At 37.8% G+C, this 20,289-nt stretch overlaps 1 protein-coding gene across 1 annotated transcript in view; it reads left to right on the forward strand.

The window, feature by feature from the left end:
* The window catches only part of LY75 (lymphocyte antigen 75), an 82,732-nt gene that overhangs the window by 22,656 nt on the left and 39,787 nt on the right, over positions 1–20,289 (forward strand). The window contains exons 2-13 of the mRNA XM_026697170.2: positions 1,409–1,780; positions 5,463–5,636; positions 6,293–6,457; positions 10,192–10,302; positions 11,635–11,778; positions 13,489–13,677; positions 14,766–14,923; positions 15,846–15,956; positions 16,777–16,865; positions 17,017–17,186; positions 17,293–17,489; positions 18,821–18,963. Of these exons, the coding sequence (XP_026552955.2) occupies positions 1,409–1,780; positions 5,463–5,636; positions 6,293–6,457; positions 10,192–10,302; positions 11,635–11,778; positions 13,489–13,677; positions 14,766–14,923; positions 15,846–15,956; positions 16,777–16,865; positions 17,017–17,186; positions 17,293–17,489; positions 18,821–18,963 (2,023 nt within the window). The remainder of the gene's footprint in view (positions 1–1,408; positions 1,781–5,462; positions 5,637–6,292; positions 6,458–10,191; positions 10,303–11,634; positions 11,779–13,488; positions 13,678–14,765; positions 14,924–15,845; positions 15,957–16,776; positions 16,866–17,016; positions 17,187–17,292; positions 17,490–18,820; positions 18,964–20,289) is intronic.

Raw genomic sequence — 20,289 nt, forward strand, 5'->3', positions numbered from 1 at the left:
TTCACTTGTTGGAACCCAGCAAAGAAAGTCACAAATGGAGTTCACATGACTACAGGATACTGCAAAGTCATAATTGCAAGATGATTGTCTGGATTGTGTTTGTGTGACTTCTCGTTCAGCAAAATTATGAATTTGAAAAGTCAACTGAATGAGGGGTTGTTAAATGAGGACCACCTGTTTACCTTTATTTTATCATCTTTACTAGCTTCCGCTCCATTTTTTGGTTTTGAAGACAATTTTCCGCTAAGCTATTAGAAAAATCTTGTCATATTTACAGGTCTTCTCTGAATGCTCCTTTCAACAGATGTTTGGGTAGATAGTACACAAGATTATACCAGTTTTAGCCTTCAAATATACTGCTTTGCTGGCTGAGCATTGAAGTCCACAAGTCTCCAATTCTGGGCGTTGAAGTCCACAAGTCTCAAAGTTGCCAAGGTTGGAGACCCCTTCTCTAGTGCAGGGGTCCCCAACCACCGGGTCCCGGACAGGTACCGTTCTGTGGACATTTTGTACCGGGCCGGCTACTTTGCTTGGGCGCCGCCATCTTGTTTCGACGGCACTTGAGAAAGTGCTTCCAGGTGAGCTTGTCGGTCATCGATTGGATGGAAAGCGGCGTTTGGGTGCTGAAGGAATCATCGCGCCTTAGTTTCGTCAGGGGGGGAGGCTTCAAACAAAGAGCCGTCCCGATGGCGGTGGAGTATTGCGTTACTCAGGAGGAGATTAAGAAAGAGCCCAAAAAGCCCATCGACCGCGAGAAGGTACAAAGGAGGAGTTAAAGGTGGCGGGGAGAAGCGGGGGACGGCTGGCTGGCCGGTCACTTGCCTTGCCTTGGTCGTGCGTGCTGATGCCAGTACCAGTCCGTGGATCATTTTGTGATGCCGGTACCGGGCCGTGGTACAAAAACGGTTGTGGGCCACTGTTCTAGTGGGCAAACAGCTAAAACGTTTGATACCTCTTTACTGCCATCTATTGATCATCTGAATTTTTGCAAGGGAAAAGGTGTTACCCATTTAAAAAACACCTTTCACAGAGATGCTAACACTTCGCATATAATCTCTTTTTTGTTAATAATGATGCTGTTGTTATTCGAGGCCTCCTAAACATTGAGCACACTGAGTAATACTAAAATTGATGTTGTCTATCTTTAAATATTGCTTTATTTGCTTCTGAGATCATGTTGCTTTTTTAATCTTTCAAAAACCACGTAATGTTGTTGCTGCTTAGAGAATGCTATTTGTAAGTATATAAATAGATAAAGGTATTTTCAATAATTATTAAGATGTTCTGTCATGGAACTGAATGTTGACAGTGCATTCCGGTGTTGCTACATAATCTTTCAGTATTATTTTTGTTTTTACTGAAAGTTAGAACAGGAAAAACATTAAAATATATTCTTTTCTCCATGCAGATAACAATCTTTTCACCATCCGGCATGAAAATTCTAATAAGTGCATCCAAGTTAAAAGCCAGCACCTAATATTAGGAAATTGTGAGGAGACAGACGAGAGCTTATGGACCTGGGTCTCTCAACATCGCCTTTTTAATTTGGCATCCCAAAAATGCCTTGGACTAGAGACTGTAAAGTCTACAAATACCTTAAAAATGTTTGCTTGTGACTCGGAACTCAATCTGTGGTGGCGCTGTGTTGGTGATTCCATCCTCTCCACATCTCAGAATAAACTAGCATTAAAGAATGGAATCCTCACTGTAAGCCTAAACTCTTCTGATGCTTGGAGAAGAAGCAATTCCAGCGATACGATTTGTAAATTTCCATATAGTGGTACGTATTTTCTTTGATTTATAGAAAGGGAAAAAAGAGTTTCAGGCAGAATATGTCTAAATGCTGACTTCTAAGGCAGGGGTCTCCATTCTTGGCCGCTTTAAGACTTATGGACTTCAACTTGCAGAGTTCCTCAGCCAGCTTTTCTGAGTTGAAGTCCACAAGTCTTAAAGTGGCCAAGGTTAGAGACTCCTGTTCTAAGGAGTTCAAAAGAAAGGGAGCATCCCCAGTTGAGTGTTGCATCAAGTGATGATTAAGCGCCAGTAATCTTAATTAATACTCTCACATGATGAACTGGAATTCAGACCTTCCTGCATATTCTAACATACATTGTTTCCAGGTATAGGTGGCAGCATTCTCAGCTATGCTGGGACTATACTGGTTTAGAATTTCGGAAGTTGAAATCCATACTTGGGGTATCTAATAGAATGTTAATTTGGAGGATGCCTGAATGTATTTTGGAATGCATTTGGAGGAGCACTAAGACCGTTAATGTAGTGATTAAGGTGCTGACCTAGAAACCAGGAGGCTGTGAGTTTTAGTTCCGCTTTAGGAATGAAGGCTAGTTGGGTGACTTTGAGCCCATCACCCTCCCTCGACCCAACCCACCTCAAGGTTGTCGTGGGGAGAATAGGAGGAGGAAGGAATATTTGACGTGTTCAATGCCTTGAATTATTAATAAAGTAATGAAGGCGAGATAAAAAAAATCTAATAAATTAAGGAAAAAAAGCATTGCAAATAACTAATGCTCCTTTGCAAAACATGCAGAATTCTCATGATTTTTAAAAGCGCTCAGATTATTGTTGTTGTTGTTGTTTTGCAGGATGAAACAGATTATTTCCAGATGAAACTATCGTGGAAAAATCAGACATTTTGAAATATTAGACATTATGCTGGATTTTTTGAGGGGGGTGGACAATTATTGTTACTGCTTTTGCTAATGCTCTTTGCACTCAAATCTTTGTACATTTGGCATTTATAAAGAATACACAACTTATTTCCTCTGTAGTGGGTTGCTGATGTTACATTAAATCATGTTTTAGCATAAGAGTAGATAATCCATAGGTTCAAGTGCTCCATGCCCAATTTCTTTACTTCTCAAGATCCTTCAAGTTCATGTAGTTAACTTCTAAAAGTAAAGTGCTGGCTTTTAATGGTGGGTTGGTTTATTTTTGCCCCTTATTATGTAGAACAAGCCCTAAAAATAAATTAAAAACCTGACAACATCTATTTTGACTAAGCTGTTTCCCAAAGCCTCCCCCAAATCAGACTCCCAGGTTTGCTGCCTCAATGTTCCTTCGGGGGGGGGGGGGGGAAGCAGGGGTGAAGGATTCAGCCACCTCAAACCACTTCGGAAGGGGTGGTAGGGATGATTTGAATTGGTTCGGAGAGGTGGTAGGGACGATTTGAATCAGTTGGCCCCACCCACACCTGCCTGCCTCCTTCCTTTTAGAGACAGGGGCCTACCAAGCCCCGCCCACCGAACCGGTAGGGAAAATTTTTGAATTTCACCCCTGGAAAAAAGGTGTGTACTGGGCTGGAGAACAGGATTGTAGAGGTTCTTTTTTTACCAATCAGGTAAAATAGTGATGTAAAAAACCAGGGTTAATCCAAAGTGGAAGTGGAAGTTTCTGAACTTCCTTTTTTTACCTTTGCAGAGAAGAAAGTTTTGAACTTAATCATTTTTAAGAAATGGGGGATTAACCATAATGAAATTAGAGGTCTTGTTTTCTCTAATTCGAATGCCAACAAAATTATTTTTAAGTTGAAGGAACTCTGGGGAAGTCCTACAAACTTATTTTTAGCTATCCTTTTTCTATGGTTAGTGCACAGAAAACATGCAGCTCCACTAGTTTTTAGAGTACAAAACCACTCTGTCTTCTCGCTGTAGAAAACAGTGAGCATGTCTAAACAAACAAATGGAAATTACCTCAAGGCATCTTTTGTATTTCTGCCTTGTTCTCCGGAGCTACTTGGTTGACGAAGTCTGTATCACTGTATCACACAGTTGTTTCTAGCCGTATTTGTGTTTATATAACTATGAATGAACGTATTTGTTTTTCTTTTTTTCCTTTCTTCCACCCCACCCTGTAGATCTTTTATTATAAAATTTTATGAAATTATAAGCTCATGAGCAGGAACTGACTTGTTTTTTTACTTTCTGTTTAACAGATCTAAATAGATTTAAACATCTGTACAAATTAATTATAATTATAACAACAAAGTCACCAGATTTCTCCTGATCTAACCTAACCTCCAGCCATTTCAGGCTATTTTTATCTACAGTGGCTGAAGTCCTGTTAGTACAATTATTTAGTTCAGTGTTTTTCCCTGGTTCCTTTATGAGCTTTCAAAACCAGCCTCAATTTCTTCTTCAGCAGGGCAATGAAGTAATTTATTTTATTTTTGTTTATTAAATGTGCTGCGGTATATCTAGCCAGGGTATTGTGACTTTGTGGATTGGGCTTTGCTGTTAACAAAACCAAGTTAATCTGGTGGGATTATCACAGGACAGTCTTTAATTTTTCAGGGATTTGGTTTGTTCTTTCACTTCACATGAGAAGATTGTACAGTCTTTCATGGCTGGTATGAAGAGGCACCTGTTTTCCAACCCAACAAAGGCAGCTTTTATCAGTATCATGTGCAGCCCTTGGAGTCAGAAAATTTGCCCTGTATCTGTTCAATATTCACAACAGTAATAGCAAAAGAATCAGGACAATTAAAATTACCCCACACATAATTTTGAATTGTCATATATCTCCTATATTTTGTATTTAATAATTCTGAATAATGCCCTTCTTCTGTTAGAAAGCCAGCAATGATAGCCAAACAAATCTTGAAACCATCAGTTTCATTTTGACTGCATCCATTGAAAGTTATTTTGCTGAAAATTATGATACCATTTCATTAGCCAACCTGGTTGTTTCATGTTAACCCTAAAAGCTGAAACTTAAAGGAAACTTAAGATCCTCCAAAGTTTATCTGGCTATCTAGTGATAGTGTTACCTAGCTATCCAGTACTCCAGAAGTTATCTATTATCTAGTGTTCAGATTTATACAGTTGTCCAGCTGTCAGTGGAACTCTAGGCAGTGAACACAAGAAAGAACATAATACAAAAATCAATTAAGAGGTAGCTGAATTCGCTCCAGCTGCTGGAAACTGTAGTTTAGTAGCATCTGAAGAGTCTCAGGTTGCTCTCCCCAGTGCTATGATTTTGAAATCATTTTTTTCCTTGGAAAGATTTTTTTTTCATTTTCTGCATGGATAACAAATGTGGCTACGTGTTTTTACTTATTACTTATATTACTTTGAATATTACTTTGAACAAAGAAGATATAGAAAAGAAGATACAGACATGCTGAAGCATGTCCCACTACTTTTTGCTGAAGACTCATTCCTTCTTTGGCCATTTGTATTGTTCCTGAAGTTGTATAGGGTCAGATCATTACCTTGTGATTTTGATACTAGTTTTTTTTTTAAACTATTGATGACCTCTGGCTCCATGTATTGTTGGCTCTACCTAATGTATCTTAAGATCTGTGCATACATGATTCTTCCTACAGTCATACATGTCTTAAAACAACATTTTAAAAAATGTTTATTTTGTTTTATTTTACAACAAATACACTCATTTCCAGGCTTTTTAAAATGTTAAATCTGTTTTTGGTTTCTTTTATGCAGAAAGTTATACCAGGGATGGGAATGCCTATGGAAAACCTTGTGAATTTCCTTTCCTACATAATAATACATGGTATCATGATTGCATTTACAATGAGAAATATCCAGGAAGTAAATGGTGTTCCGTAACCACTTACTTCAATCAAGATGAACAATGGGGCTTCTGCTTAAAAAGAGGCAAGTAGCTTTCCTAAAATAGTATCCTAAAAAGTTAATGTTGTATTAATGCATATTATATATTTTGGTATTTCATGAGAAAAAGGATGAACAGAGCTTCACATAATAGCTTTCTATTGATTACACAGTATTGTTATAAGCAATCATTATATAAATTAAAGTATTAAAAAATTTTTGCCTGAGGTTCCAGTTTGTGTTATAAAAACATGTTCAAAAATGTAGTTTCATCTGAAACCTATAACCTAATTGATCTACGCTTCTTCCTTGTGAATATTGGTCCTCAACAGTTTTAGTGGATCCTGGTTTTTCTCATGTGTTCTAAAAACATGTTGCAGACAGAACAAGGAGAAACGGGGTTGGAAGACTATATCTAGATCCCAGTCTGGATGGCACAGAATCTGGATGATACAGAGAATGTAAATTGAATGCCAGTATTGGAGATGAAGATAATTAGTGTGTGTGTGTGTGGATAGATAGATAGATAGATAGATAGATAGATAGATAGATAGATAGATAGATAGATGATTGATTGATAGATATAGATATAGATATTTGCTCTCATGTTTAGATTAAGTTGATAAGGCAACATGTTCACGAGTTCTAGATAATGGTTATGGTACCTGTAGATCTCAGATATGAATACTTGTCTTCAACAGAGGATGGCTGTCAGAATACATGGGAACAGTTTAAAGATTCTGGAAATTGTTACCAGTTAAACACACAGGCTGCCCTTTCTTGGAAAGCAGCATACCTCTCATGTAAGAAGCAAGGGAGTGATTTGGTCAGCATCACAAGTGCATCGGAGTTAAATTATATCAGAGGTAAGTACAACTTTATATTGCATTCGAGAGGAAAGCTGTCAGTGGCTAATGAGAAGTAAGTGGATTGATTTCAAGATAGATGTTGCTGATTCAGTTAAAACAAGTTCATGCAGAGACAATTGCCACTTAAAAGCAGATAATAGTGCCAGAAAGGTGGATCCTAATTTGAAACCTAAAAGGAGAGTGAGGAGTAAGCTAAGAGATCTAAGTCTATATCCAGAGGACCGCGCAGTCAGCTTCTACATTGTGAAAAGCAGTTGGTTGATTTGCAAAAGTTGAATGGCTCCTATCCATGAGAGACTTTATATTGAATGCTTTCATTCAGACACCCCACTATTGCCAGCATGTTGCTCAAAATAAAACTTTTTTTTTAGCAGATTTGAGATCTTCCCATTATATGTGCTTCACACTGAGGGAGTTAGCCCATTAAATAACTCAGCAATAAGAGAGCTGCTACTTTAAAGTTTAATTATAGCATAAAAGTTGGTAACTCTGAGGTCATTTTATCACAGTCCTTGAGAAGAGAGGGTCTGAATAAATAATCTGTATAATCCGTGCCTCTCATATCAAGTCAGTTTTCTGAAGAAGCCTTAGAGATAAATTTGATTAACTCTTTCAGTACTCTGTCAAATACTGATCATATGGGTATTGTAAAAAGACCTTGGTGATTTGAGGGAATTAGCAACACTGCAAAGCTGTTTAAACCTCCAGAAGAACTGATCACCTCAAGTGCCCATGAAAATAATACCTATTTTGAGAAACTGTCTGCTGCTTCATGCCCTGTTTCAACATGGGATATGGATGTGGAAGAGAACAAAGAGTCCTTGTGGGTGTTTCTTCCTTACTCCCTCTTCTCCCCATAAAACATCACACCATACAGAAAATATAAGTGACAGAAATAAAATAGAGGTTGACAGACAAGAAGAAGTAAGATGCAGTCCAAATCTTGGTGAGCTACTAACCAAGGGTGGCCTTGGACTGAATTAGAGGTACTTCTTACTTAACAACTGATTACTTAGCAGCAGTTTGAAGTTACAACAGACCCTCCTCTCCCCCCTCCCCAATTTTTTTTTACTTGTGATCCATTTCAAAGTTGTGGTCACTGCAGCACCCCCAAAGTTCTTCAACCTTGCTTATTCAGAACACAAATGGTCCCAAAGCTGACTTGTGGGACCTTACAAAAGCTATTTCACGTGAACAAGTTCAGACACATTTTTAAAGAAGTATACTGGGAACTGATAAGGTGTCAGCTCCTGCAGTCAGAACAGAAATAGGTGTAGACTCCATATGTAGCCTATTAATAATTAAAGTTATCACATATTGACTAAGGATCCATTCAGTGTGGACCCTGATAGGCTATCCAAAATATGTTTGGCAAAATAGATAAGTATGGTTCAGTCCATTTCCTGTACAAGCCAGTTTACCAAAATTATTTCACAACTGGGTTTTCTACCCAGTATTTACTCTCAACTGTCTCCTAGGTAAGGGAAATTTTTTAACAGGAAGTCCTAGATATCAGCGCTCAAAACTGATACGGAGTTGCTGGCAGCAAATAGATGTTTAAGTTGGTTGGCTAAAAAACAAAGCTATTTTTTCAGTTTGAAAAATATTCATCAGGGGAGTTTGACCCAATTTTCAAGAAGCCTGTTCTAGAGTAACTTTTGAGTTGTTGCATTCCATGGCCAAGAATGGCTTCTGCCACTTGCCATATCACAAGAGGACATGTACCCAGGTGCCCCAGATATCAGAGATATTGATCATTCAGTGTCAACCTTATGCCCCTCTTAGGCTTAGATATTTAATATCCCACTTGAAAGAAAAACCCACTACAACCTGAATCGCTGGTTGCCCTATTTCCCTCCTGGGCTCTAATATATATATATTATGAGCAGAACAGTTTGTAGGCTATGCTAAGTTTATTCTCAAGGCAATTAGAACCTGTTACATTGAACAGATGGGGGGGGTGTATATCATTAAAGATGATATATTTATCTGAATGTTGTTTCATTCTACTTACCACATATGCCAACTTTGATTAACTGTTATCTGTATTTCATTACTGTATTTCTCCTTTATCTATTTTACCCTGGAATTATATCCTGTATTTTATTTTCATTTTATATTTTGATATGGTCAGTAAATTATTTATCTGCAACTTAATACTGACTTCTAGAGGAAACCAAATGAAAAATAAGTAGATTGGTTTCAAGATTGAATCAGGCTACCAGATTTCATGGCTTGCAGGACAGAATATTTTTCTTAGTTTCCAAATTTGATATTTGAGTGATGATTTTAAAAACATTTAGCTGAACACATAATATTAACAATAAGCCTAGTCATTGGAAGGCAGGCAGTATGCAATCAAAATAATACTAATGCAGGTAGGCTTGTTAATGGACTGTCTAATTCAGCAACCATTCAAAATTACAACAATACTGAAAAAAACTTTATGACCACTCTCTGCATTTATGACCTTTGCAGTGTCCCTAAGCCACATAATCACCATTAGTCAGTATGCATTGTCCTGTTCCTGACCTGTTTTTTTTTCTTCCCCCCCTCCCTTGCAGAGAAGGCAGGTGGAAGAGGAAGGGATTGCAAGAGAGTAAACAGGCACACAATTAATACACATTTAAAAGCAGCATGTTGAACCATTTCTTGCCCCACCCCACATATTTCATTATCTAGAAAGGATATCTAGGTGTAAGCTACAATTTGCGAAGAATAACAGCAGTGCAAAGGTTGACTAGGTATTAAATCTACAAAATGCAGAGTTGGAAGAGGCCATTTAAGATTTGAGTCCAGCTGCGGTCAGTCCATGAATCATAATTAAAGTATTCTAGACAAATGGCCGTCCAACCCCTGTTTGAACCTATTTGCTGAAGCAAAGCCCATCATAGCTCCGCTAAACTGCTTCCATAATTAGATTTTTTTTTCTTAACAGTCCTCTGGAATGTGTCTTCTTGTAACTTAAATCCATTATACCATGTTCTGCACTCTGGAATGGTAAACAACAGATCATAACCTTGTACTGTATAATAGCCTTGGAGGTATTTGAAGAATATTATTATATCTCCCTTCTCCCTAGTCTCTGCAAAATTTCCTCTTCATAATCTAGCTTCTAATTCCTTGATCATTCCCTTTTCTTTCTCTGAAAAAATGATACAATCTAAGAAGAAAATGTCATTTAAAATAAGTCTTCAAGATGTAGTATCTGAATCATTACACTATTATTTCCACTGGCTGTTAATCCCCACTCAGACCACACTGGAGAAGTACATGGTACTGATTATATTTAAATAAAATTAAATTTAACATTGGTTGCATGCCATATAACATTAAACCAAGATTATGTTAGCATTAGTTTGTTAAGCAAGTAACTTGCAATTTTAGGCATCCATTCTAAGCCAAAAATAAATGAGCTGTATTTTATCTTAGTTTTACATTCAAAACAGTATGGAGATATTTAAAAAAAGAATGGCATTGTTTATCACTTGTTTTTTTCATAGAAACCAATACATTCACATGTTTGCGCATTCTACATACCATACACAAGACAGTGAATATATATGTTGTCTATAATATTGCAGTTGAGTACCAGAATACCGCAGATGAGCTCAGACCACAAAAAGATTTGTTTGGTTTGGTTTTACTGTAGTAGGTCAATCCCAACTATGAACTGATTAGCTTGAAAATGTTCTGTTCTACTGTCATCATCTTTGCTTAAAACTCTCTAGCTAAAGATGGTATTGCAGAAATATTTTGGATTGGATTAAATCAGTTGGACGTTTCTGGAGGCTGGCATTGGTCAGATCATAATCCATTGAACTTCGTGAACTGGAATTCAGGTAATTGCTTTTTTCCTCCTGTGCTGTCTTCTCTGTTAATTCACACTTGAGGGACTTCAAAACAGGAAAGAGAACCGTAACAAGAAGTTGCAGAAAAAGATGGAGCTGATACAGAAGAAGAAATAAGTGATAGCAAAACTTCTCACTCGTATTTTTAGTTGACATTGTCCTTGGATGTAGAACTTGGATATCCTGGCATAGACATTGGGCCTCTGTTTATCTAGATGTTTATCTTTCATATCTGTCCATCTAGTGTTTTTTATCCCTTCCCACCATCATGTACATATAAAGCCATTTAACATTCTGTACTCCAGTAACCTCATTATTTGATTCCTCCCACTTGGAATAAGAGGTTATGGTGGCACACTGGTTAGAATGCAGAATTGCAGGCTAACTCACTGCTCACTGCCATCAGTTCAATTCCCACCAGCTCAAGGTTGACTCAACCTTCCAACCTTCCAAGAACAGTAAAATGAGGGCCCAGGTGGTTGGGGCCAATATGCTACTCTGTGAACTGCCTAGGGTTGTAAACCGCCTAGGGCTGTAAAAGCACTATGAAGCAGTATCTAAGTGCTATTGCTATTATGTAACTCATAGCAAACAAATAAGCAACAGGCTTCTACAGTTAGATTTGGGATGTAACAAGTAACTATGTTTTCTGGGGCCAGGGTTGCTCTTGATTCTTTTTTTTTTTTAGTTTGCATTGGCAAATCAAACCATGATTTGGAATACTGAAACCAGAGTAGGCAGACAGTGAATATATATATATATATATACTTCCCATAAAGTATGTCATATCAGCTCTACACACAGCCATCTCAGTTCCTCTCTGCAGAGACTCACCCACCACCATGGCATACATCTTCTTTTTCAGAATGAAACTTAATGTTTCTTGACTCCAGGGGAAACCTGTCCTCCTTGGTGTTCTGTGGCTCAGGTGCTATGAATTATTCCTTAAAAAAAGAAGTGAGGGAAGAGGAGATGGTTCCACGCGAGTGGTGGGTGGGAAAACACCCAATTCTGTTTGCACAAGCAGCAGGCGCCCGCCTCTTGCACAACTTGATCCGCACATGTGCTCTCGCCCATCTGCTGCGCACATATGTAGAGCTGCACATGCATGCTCGCCCACCGTTTCTACAGCCCAGTTCTGAACAGGCCCCTGGTCTAGAATGTAGTGTAAAATCAACAATAGAACTGACTGGGTTGAATTATTTTTAATAAAAAGAATACCAGTTCTATGATTTTAATCTCATCCTTTGCACTCCAATACCTATTCTAATCCATGGTATGATGTATCATTAGCCTAATAGCCGAATCATTACTCTTCTGTAGAAATGCAGGATGTATCTCCACTAGACGGAAATGATTGTGCAGCTATGAATGCTGACACAGGTGATTGGAAGAGTTATCCCTGTGACACTCCACTTCCTTATGTCTGCAAGAAACAAGTTAATGACAGTCAACTGGATTTCCCAGGTGAGTCTGAAATGTGTTGTGAATTTAATTTTGTTCTGGTTTTTGCAGCTAAAATGCCAAATCTTTACATAACAGCAAATATAGCAACTTCAGAATCATTCCAGACTTTCCAAATACTTTCACACAACATACTTAAAGTGACTACTAAATTAACCCTTTATCACGATTCACGCTATACTCTGAAGCGTAACAGCTAGTTCAGAATGTTTGTAAATTTTGTATATTTTTTTCCTCAGTTTAAAACTACAAGTTCAGCCATTAATTTTTTACTTAAATACTTAAAGCCACCCAAAGTTACCTTGAGGTAAGATGGCTTGCCTATAAATTTTATAAATAAACAAGTATGCTGTATGAACAGGAAAAAATCAAAGGCATAAGTACAGATTAGGCGAAACTTGGCTCAAAAACAGTAACTGTGACAGGGACCTTGGAGTCTTAGTGGATGATCACTTGAGTATGAGCCAGCAGTGTGCAGCAGCAGCAGCCAAAAAAGCTAATACAATCCTGGGTTGTATAAACAGGCATAGGATCAAGATCACGTGAAGTATTAGTGCCACTTTATAAAACCCTAGTAAGACCACACCTGGAATACTGAAACCAATTTTGGTCACCATACTACAAAAAAAGATTTTGAGATTTTAGAAAAAGTTCAGAGAAGAACAACTAAGATGATCAAAGGCCTGGAGACTAAAACATACGAAGAATGGCTGTAGTATTTGGGTTTGGTGAGTCTTTAAAAAAAGAAGAATTAGAGGTGACACAGTAGCAGTATTCCAGTATTTGAGGGACTGCCACAAAGAAAGGGGGGTCAAATGATTCTCCGAAGCACCTGAGGGCAGGACAAGAAACAATGCTTGGAAACTGACCAAAGAGAGAAGCAACCTGGAATTAAGGAGAGACTTCCTAATAGTGAGGACAATAAACCAGTGGAACAGCTGGCCTCCAGAAATTATGGGTGCTCCATCACTGGGTGTTTTAAAGAAGGTTCTAGACAGTCACTTATCTGAAACAGTATAGGTTCTCCTGCTTGAGCAGGGGGGCTGGACTAGAAGACCTCCAGGGTCCCTTCCAGCTTATTCTATTTCTATATTTCAAACACAAGCATATATGATAATAGAGAATAATGTGTAGTAGAATTTGGACTGAATTCTTTTTCAGGTAGCAAAATAAAGTTTTTCAGAAAAAAATAATAATTTTCTTTAATTACACTTAGAAGGTTTCAGGGAATTTTTTATAATTTCCATTCAAAAAGATCTCAGAAAATTTTATTTTAAGGATAAAACTTGTTCTCTATGTAAATATGGTCCTGCAGTCTCTTTTCTGACTTGAATGTGAGTAGGGGCAGTTGCAGAAGTTACCAAGAATATAAAACCTATTTTGGCATTAATGGGATTTGTTCTGCATCATTTTTTAAAAAATATCTTGAAAGCAAATGCTGTAAGAGGGACAATTCATGCAGGCTAACTTTGTCTTCTACCAGCTGAGCCTTTTTGTCCATCTGATTCAGTATTGTGTACTGTGACAACAACTCAGATTGCTTTTTTTAAAAATCAGAGATGCCAAAATTTGAACTATAAATCTATTGCATCCAAAGTTTGTTCCCTCTGAGCTATGATCCTTTCCTATGGTATCAGTTCTGTATCATTGCTTTTAAAAATTATTGTATTTTCTAGCAAATTATTTTCAAGTTCTTTTGGGTTTTTTTTTTAGATATTCAGAACAATGTTGAGACTCAGTGTGAATCTGGCTGGTATGCGAACAATGGATTTTGCTACATGCTAAAGAACAACATTGCTTCGTGGAATGATTCCTATCAGTTATGCAGTGAACTCAATAGTAGCCTGATCAGTATACATTCCTTAGCAGATGTTGAATTTGTCATTACAAAACTCCATAATGGTAAGTTGGAATAAACATGGATAGGAGTTGCTCCTGTTTTTCTGTTTAAACAGTACTCTCAATTTGAGGTTGGAATGTACAATAAAAAGTATTTGATTAAAGTTTAATCTAAATCTCTGGAATTACTAAATCTATAACCACATGTTCCTTAACTTACAGATAGTTGTTGCTTAATGACCACGATTGGAGCCAGCAACATGGCTGTTAAGCAAGACATTCCATGACCACAATAGACTTAGAGTCTCACTTCCACCACAGTCATTAAGCAAATCAATCACAGTCGTTAAGCAAAACTTCACATGACTTTGACTTGCAATTTTATGGCTGGCTTCTCCATTGACTCCGCTTGTCAGAAGCCAGCTGTGAATCAAATCGGTATTACGTGATTGCAATGATACTGCAAAGGATGCAAGTGTGAAGAACCAAAGTTTTCAGAGCAATCATAACTTTGAACAATTGCTAATAGAGCAGTTGTTAAGTGAGGATTATTTGTATTTATTGTACCCTATAATTATTATTAAGTGTTGTACCTGATGATTCCTGACTCTTGACGAATGCATCTTTTCTTTTATGTACACTGAAAGCATTTGCACCAATACAAAATTCCTTGTGTGTCCAATCACACTTGGTCAATAAAGAATTCTATTCAGTGTGACAAATGCAGCAACAAAACAAAAACAGTATATGCTATTACTCTGGGTAAAAATCTATCTGCTAGACAAACCTCTTTAATTCCATTATTATGATGACATGAATGAGAAGTGACCATAGAAAAAGTTCTATTTTTTATTAGATGGTTTCTATTTTATCAGAGAGGTTGATTCAGAGGGAGGAGTCAAGCAGGGAATTAGTTTGGAATCCATAGGTAGGCATAAGAGGGCAAGGTCTGTCCCTTTATGCTTACCTATGTGTTGAATCTTTCCTAGTCTGGTCCAGGTGCAGATTGTCAGTCTGGGAAGATTCCTATGAAATAAGCACAAACAACAAAGCAGCTAATTGAACTCGATGCACGTGGATCTGGTTGTCTGTGCCTAAATACTTTTGCCTCAATAATTTTTGAACTGCTTGAATTTCTGCTTTAATTGTAGATACAAAAGACAAAATATGGATAGGATTAATGAATAAAGAGATTCCAGCCTTTTTTAAGTGGTCAGATGATTCCAAAGTAATATTTACATACTGGGATCAGAATGAGCCAAGGGTTTCCTTCAAAAGCTTTCCAAACTGTGTCTCCTATTCTGGAAAGGTAAGGATCTCTTGGCATGTTTTATGATTACTTGACTCTAAAGTGTTTTGTAAACGTCATAAAAGGCAAAGTGTATGACTCGTTTTATCAAAGAGGGCTAGTAAACAGGGAGGCTGCAGAGTTCTGAAAGATGACTGCGAGGTCATTCACATAATCTTTTGGTTATGTGTAATCGAGTGCGATGATGCAACTCTCCACTTACTGGAATTTCACCAAAATGATTTACTACTTTGAAAGAAATTTCAAATGCAAAGATCTTTTATGAGACTGAATAAAAAGTGTTTAAAAGCTGCAGGTTTTTTTTTTTTTCCTGTTTAGCCATCTTAGCCGTGTGTACTGAGAATCAAGCCTCTCTCATTTCAATAGAACTTAACATTCATTATTGCAAATTTAAATTTGGTGCAGTCCAGAAAAAGAGGTGAGATTTTCTATAACTTGTTCACGGGAGTAACAGAAGAAATAATTAATAATTAAGTTTAATTATACATTAATAGCAATAGCACTTAGACTTACATACTGCTTTATAGTGCTTTATAGTGCCTTCTCTAAGCGGTTTACAGAGTCAGCCTATTGCCCCCAACAATCTAGGTCCTCATTTTACCCACCTCAGAAGGATGGAAGGCTGAGTCAACCTTGAGCCTGGTGGAATTCGATCTGCCAAATTGCAGGAAGCTGGCTGTCAGCAGAAGTAGTTTGCAGTACTGCACTCTAACCACCGCGCCACCGAGGCTCTTTTATGCTATCTCATTTTAAAAATTCTATGAGAATTATATCAGAGTTATATTTCAAGAATTTTAATAGGGAAATAGTTTTTTCTATGTATTTTTATAAGTGCAAAAGTACATGAACAACTGAAAAACAATTCATTTGGATGATTATGTCTTTGAGAGTGCTAAAATTATCAGTTTCCTTTTCTTTGTAGTTTGGCCTATGGAACATCCTACCTTGTAACAATAAACTTAAGTTTGTGTGTATGAAAAAAGGAAAAGTTTTAGAGGAACCAAAATCTGATAAAGCTTGTTCCCCAAGTAAGGTAAAGAACAAAAAATTATGTTCTAAATGAAAGATGAACTTTAATTAAATATACTTCATATATTCAACATTCTTGCTGCTTCAAGTTCTATAAGAAGTTATAACTTGGAAGTAAATTTTATAGATTTGTTCCATAATTCTTCTCATTTCTGTGTTGTGATTATTTCTTTAGTTTTGCATCCTCATGCATTTCTTTATTTGTTCAGTCTGATCAATTAAATTAAACTCCAGGATCTTTCTGCTCCATAAAAATTTACTTACACTTTTTTGCCATTCTTGTACAACCAAGAAAGCTTTATGTTTTCCACCTTTCAAGGTTTCTTTTAATTTCTGTCCATAATTTGACATAAATATTTTGATCCATTTCTTAATTATTTCCTGTCAAAAAGAATAACACTTAGATTTATATACCACTTTACAGCAGGGATTCCCAACCTGTGATTCATGCCCCCCTACTAGGCTGTGGGCTAATCGTCACTGGGCCACATGAAGGGCCGGCCAGTGCGTGGCCTCTGTGCAGGCAGAGTGTTGTCATGGGTGCTTATGGCCCCACTCGTGTGAACCTTGTTGTAGGCACTCATAGTCCCACTTGCAAAAGCCTTGTCATGGGCACTTGTAGATCCACTCAGGCAAATGTCATCAAAAGTGCTCGCGCCCAACTTGCACAAACCTTGACGCGGGCTTGTTTGTGAAAAATAAGAGGGCAGAAGCAGATGGACTGCTTCCATTAACTCGCCATTCCTATCTTACAATTAATGTGATCACTTTATGTCACATGTTGCCTTTACTTTTGAATAAATGATTATCATCCTTTAAATTAGGAATGGAAGAAACATGGAGATTATTGCTATAGGATTGACAAGAATGAAGTCGTCTTTGGAAGTGTGTGCAATCTTACTATAGCAAACAGGTATTGTACACTGTTACCCTTTGAATGTAAACTTTCTTAAATTTTAAATATTGTGCTATATCTTGTAGAAATGTTCTCTTTAATCCTAGCTAAATACATTTTGTACATCTGATGATAATTGCTCTTTGTATTGAATCTCTGACCTTTACAGATTTGAACAAGAATTTATAAATAATTTAATCACAATGCATAATAAACTTGAAGAAAAATATTTCTGGACTGGCTTGCAAGATATCAGCTCATCAGGAGAGTATAAATGGGGAAGTGTGGATGGAAATAATGAACTACTAACATACACAAATTGGGGTTCCTTTCAACCAGGTAAAATATTGAACTTAGTGAAGTGCTAATACTTGTTTCATAATATAGCCTTGGGCGACTGTTTTCTTAAAATATCACATAAATAATTGAAACATCAACTTTTTAGGAATCCGTGGAGGATGTGTGGCAATGTCAAATGGAAGATATCTTGGAAAGTGGGAAGTCAAGGATTGCCAAACATTTAAAGCTTATTCCATTTGCAAGAAATACATTGGACCAAAGAGAGAAACAGAGATAATGCCAAAAATCACTGACCCTTGCCCACAAGGGTGGTCAAGGGGTTCAGGTCTTTCTTGTTACAAGGTATTATATCAAGTCTACTAAATTATTATATCCTTTCTGTTGAATTATATTCTCTTGGATCTTAAGAAAACATACTCTTGTACTCTCTTCGACTACCATAGCTCCCATCATATATTAACCAAAATTATATATATATTCCTTCCTTCTCTCATGCTCTCTCTGTCTCAGATGGAATAATGTTCACTGGTTGGGCAGAAATGTTGGATATGGGATCAATTTTGTGATCTCCTAAACCAGGGGTGTCCAATTTGATTTAATTGAGGGTTGTGTTTGACATCAGGGAGTTGGGGTGGATGTGGCCAGGGTGGGCATGGCCAGTATGACATCACTTGTGGCAGCACTTCAGGTGACCTGAGCACTCTGCCAGCAAAAACAGGCTCCCGAGCTCTGTTTGCAGCTGGGACGGCCTCCTGCAAGCCTCTGCCAGAAAAACAGAGCTCAGAAGGGCTGCTGGCAGAGGCACCGCAGGCTGGCCCTTTGCTATTTCCAGGGCAGCCCTGCGTGCCAGATCTAAGCACCCCACAGGCCGGATCCATATCCCTGGCCTTGGGTTTGATGCGCCTGGCCTAAACTACCTAAGCTTTAATATTAACTCCACAAGAAATGCTTTTCTAAAAAACAAAAACTGAAACAAATTACTATTATTTGCTACATATTTTCCCACAGCAAGATTTTAAAAGTATTTTTAAATTTTCTAAGTCATGAAAATAAGCTTTTTAAAAAATAATGCTTCCCCGAATGCAACTTTTGAACGCATACTTTACTTTTTAGAAATATTTCTGCAAGCAAATCAATGTTGTGTTTATGGATCTTTGAGCGAAGGAAAATAGGTGCTGGTGGGCTTCATTCAGTGCTACTCTTTCTACTGCAACAAAATCTATTATGTCAGACACTGTGAATTTGCCCTAATACAGATTCTTGTTGAGTTCCTTTGGCAACTTCAATCTTGAATTATTTTGAGACGCTCTGAGTGGTTCTGTTAGCATAATTTGGAGGAATTCTATGGAGTTCCCAATTTTTCTAAAGCTCTCTCTCCCATCCCTTATGTCAGATTCTTCAGAGATCAGAGAGGCTGCCTGGAAAAAAGAAATATATGAAAAATCATTTCCTTCATATAGAACTTCAAATGAATGGAATGGCAGTCTTGGGACTTGATAACCAACCAAAGAAATGAAATGATAAATTTGAAGTGAAGCAAAACAGAAATGCAATAACTAGATTGGAAAGTTCATTAATCTCTAAAAGTAATAGGCATATATGTCTAGAAAAAAAAATGAAATAGTAATATTATACAGAGATAACATGGCTTTTTTTCCTATTTTTTTACAAAGTTTTTTCATAAGGAAAGAGTGCTGAGAACCAGAACTTGGGAAGAAGCTGAGAGATTCTGTGAAGCTCTTGGAGGACATCTTCCTAGTTTCAGCAACTCAGAAGAAATTAGGGAACTCCATACAATACTGAGGGAGATCATCAGGTGATGTGCTCAAAAGTCTAGCATTTTAGTGAATTCAACTGATGTCTAAATAAACTCAAAAAATTAGAATATCGTGCAAAAGTCCATATGCAACTTAAAAGGCGAAACTAATATATGAGATAGACTCATTACATGCAAAGCAACATAGTTCAAGCCGTGATTTGTCATAATTGTGATGATTATGGTTTACAGCTCATGAAAACCCCAAACCCACAATCTCAGAAAATTAGAATATTACATGCAATCAATAAAACAAGGATTGTACATAGAACAGTATTGGACCTCTGAAAAGTATAAGCATGCATATGTACTCGGTACTTGGTTTGGGCCCCTTTTGCAGCCATTACTGCCTCTGCAGCGTGGCATGGAAGCTATCAGCCTGTGACACTACTGAGGTGTTATGGAAGATCAGGATGCTTCAATAGCGGCCTTCAGCTCTTCTGCATTGTTCGGTCTCATGTCTCTCATCTTTCTCTTGGCAATGCCCCATAGATTCTGTATGGGGTTCAGGTCAGGTCAGTTTGCTGGCCAGTCAAGCACAGTAATCCCACGGTCATTGAACCAGGTTTTGGTGCTTTTGGCAGAGTGGGCAGGTGACAAGTCCTGCTGGAAAATGAAGTCAATATCCCCATAAAGCCTATCTGCAGGAGGAAGCATGAAGTGCTCCAAAATCTCCTGGTAGACGGCTGCATTGACCCTAGACTTAATGAAGCACAGTGAACCAACACCAGCAGATGACATGGCTCCCCAAGTCAACACAGACTGGAAACTTCACACTGGACTTCAAGCATCTTGCAGTGTGTGCCTCTCCATTCTTCCTCCAGACTCTGGGTCCTTGGTTTCCAAATGAGATGCAAAAGTTGCTTCCATCAGAAAAGAGGACTTTGGACCACTAAGCAACAGAGCAGTTCTGTTTTTCTTTAGCCCAGGTAAGGCGCTTCTGACGTTTGTCATTCAGGAGTGGCTTGACGAGGAATACGACATTTGAAGCCCATGTCCAGGATCCATCTGTGTGTGGTGGCTCTTGATGCACTGATTCCAGCCTCAGTTCACTCTTTGTGAAAGTCCCCGACATTTTTGAATGGCCTTTTCCTGACAATCCTCTCCAGGCTGCGGTCATCCTTGCTGCTTGTGCACCTTTTTCTTCCACACTTTCCCCTTCCATATAACTTTCTATTAATGTGCTTTGATACAGCACTTTGGGAAACTTCCTTTGCAATTACTTTTTGAGGCTTTCCTTTCTTATGGAGGGTGTCAATGATGGTTTTGTGCACAACTGTCAGGTCAGCAGTCTTTCCCATGATTGTCATTCCTACTGAACCAGAC

This window comes from Pseudonaja textilis, chromosome 1 (assembly GCF_049901715.1).
Source record: "Pseudonaja textilis isolate UNSWEBS1 chromosome 1, rPseTex1.2, whole genome shotgun sequence".
Taxonomy (NCBI): Eukaryota; Metazoa; Chordata; class Lepidosauria; order Squamata; family Elapidae; genus Pseudonaja; species Pseudonaja textilis.